The following is a 2,534-nucleotide window of genomic DNA, read 5'->3' on the forward strand; positions in this document are numbered from 1 at the left end:
AAGGTACCCTTACTAGCACCTTTTCTCCTTTACCCCAGGGACTTCCCGAACTGCTGGTGAAGCGGGTGGTGGCCCAGCTGGCTGGAGCCCTGGACTTCCTCCACAGCCGGGGACTGGTGCACGCTGATGTGAAGCCAGACAACGTGCTGGTCTTTGACCCTGCCTGCAGCCGTGTGGCCCTAGGAGACCTGGGCCTGACCCGGCCCGAGGGCAGTCCAACTCCCGCCCCCCCAGGGCCCCTGCCCTCCGCCCCACCCGAGCTCTGTCTCCTGCTGCCACCTAATACCCTGCCCCTGCGACCGTCTTTGGACTCCTGGGGCCTTGGGGTGCTTCTCTTCTGTGCTGCCATGGCCTGCTTCCCCTGGGATGTGGCCCTGGCCCCTGACCCAGAGTTTGAGGCCTTTGCTGGCTGGATGACCACCAGGCCCCAGCCACGTCAACCACCACCCCCTTGGAACCAGTTTGCACCCCCGGCTCTGGCATTGCTCCAGGGGCTTCTGGACCTGGATCCTGAGATGAGGAGCTCCCCACTGGCCATCCTGAACTTCCTAGGGGATGACTGGGGGTTGGGGGGGAACAGAGGGAGACCTGGGGGCTTAGGGAATATGTCTGGTGAGGATGGGGAGCAGCAGGAAGAGGGGGGATCGAGCCTGGAGGAGTTGACAGAGGAGGAGCAGGAGGATGACAAAGGTGGGGGGAGCATGGGGACAGATGAGGAAACTCCCTGACCAGGTGACTGAGACAGGTGGCCAGAGCCTAAGCCAAAGGCCCCTCCCCCAGCCTCCACAGCCACCTGGATGGAGAGACAGCTGCTCCCAGGAGGACAGAGATGGAACAGATCACATCTCCCCCTACTGAAGACTGGGCTTGGTTGCACAGTTCCCCTCCCAGCTCAAGATCTGGGAGTCCAGAACCCTGGTCCCCTCCTCCCTCAGACCCAGGTGTCCAGGCCCCCAGCCTCCTCCCTCAAAACCACAGTCCAGGCCCCCAGCCTCCTCCCTCAGACCTGGGGGTTCGGGTCCCCAGCCCCTCCTCCCTCAAGGACCCTCCATTTCCTTCTGTCCTGAATGTGTCTGCTCAAACAAAGGCATCGTTTCCCCTGTAGAAACGTTTCTGCACTGTGGGGACATGTTGAATGTGGGGACATGCAGCTCCGATGAGGTCACTGCTCTCCTCTAAGGCCTTGTATGACCCCCACTGTCCATGGCACCAAACCTGGGCTTTCAGGATCTGACACCATGGCAACCTCGCCCCCCACCTCCCCCACGTCCCTGTGCTCCAGGCGACACTGATGGAACCACTCACCCTTTCTAGACCTAAATCTACACTCACACATGTGCACACACACGCAGGCAAATGCACAGATTTTAAAAAGCGAGTTCACTAAACACAGAGTGGTGTCCTAGGCTGAACCCTGGGACACAAGAAGGTCGTTGGCGGAAGCACTGGTTAAAGAGGGAGAATCCAGTGTTTGACAGTGAATTTCTGAGCTTGGACGAATGCGCGGTTGGCAGTGATACTCTCGGGGTGGGGAGCTGGGCAAGGGGACACGGCAGCTCTCAGCATGCCATCTCTGCAACTGTTCTATAAATCTAAAATTTTTCCAAAATAAAAGATTATTTTACAAGAATTAAATGAGTTCATATCTCTCACCTCTGCTATAAACCTGTGGGGTGGGTACGGTTTCCAGGTTCCCAGCCTCCTCCCTCAGACCTGGGGTCCCTGCCTCGCTTCCCACCCCCCCACACTTCAAAGTCTGCAAACTCAGCACAGGGACCCCCCTCCCTTCTCCCTCTCCCCCCAGGCCCCTCTCTTCCCAGTTGCTCCACCACCTGCTTCCCCTTGGCCCCAAGTCTGAGATCATCTCTCACTGCATCGTTCTGGAATCTTGTTGTCTCATCCTTTCCCCAACAGGACCCCAGTGTCTTGCTCCCCACCATTCCTCACCGAACACTTGTGTTTGACCTGTCAGTGGGGCATGGATGGGGCAGCTGGGTGGGGGTCAAGGGAGGGGCATGACAGAGAAATTATTTCATCCTTAGGAGCTGGATGCCCTGGTCTAAGGGAGGAGGGCCTGGACCCCTGGGTCTGAGGGAGGAGGCACTGACCTCAAGAGTCTGGGACTTTTGTCCAGCCACAGCCAGTTCCGGGAGTCAACACACGATGTCGCTCTGACCCCAGTGGGGCACAGGGGGCGGGGCCATGGGTGGGGCTTACGACCCCCTAGGTGGGGGCGGGGTCTTGCTCCTGGGCAGGACTCGCTGGCATGGGCTCTAAGTGCAGGGCACCAAATACAGCGGGCAGCGGAAGGGTCAGGCGAGCCTTGGAGAAGGTGAGGTCTGGAGGCCGGAGCCCAGGTCAGGAGGAGGCAAGAGTTACAGGGCCTGAGGTGGGCAACACCTGAGAGTGAAGCTGAGCAAGTAGCCAGAGTCCTGGGTCCCTCAGGGGAGCAGACGCTGGACTTCAAGGCTGTAGAGTGGTTAAGTATTAGGGACACAGGGTCTGGGGGTCCTAAGAAGTGTGAGTTGTATAGG

The 2,534-nt window shown here is 59.1% G+C and overlaps 1 protein-coding gene across 1 annotated transcript in view; it reads left to right on the plus strand.

Moving 5' to 3' along the window:
• Positions 1-728, plus strand: part of SBK3 (SH3 domain binding kinase family member 3) — a 3,600-nt gene extending 2,872 nt beyond the window's left edge. Inside the window, exon 4 of the mRNA XM_006915975.1 lies at positions 39-728. Coding sequence (XP_006916037.1) covers positions 39-728 — 690 coding nt within the window. The remainder of the gene's footprint in view (positions 1-38) is intronic.
• Positions 729-2,534: the final 1,806 nt, after the last annotated feature.

This window comes from Pteropus alecto, unplaced genomic scaffold (genome assembly GCF_000325575.1).
Source record: "Pteropus alecto unplaced genomic scaffold, ASM32557v1 scaffold326, whole genome shotgun sequence".
Classification (NCBI taxonomy): Eukaryota; Metazoa; Chordata; class Mammalia; order Chiroptera; family Pteropodidae; genus Pteropus; species Pteropus alecto.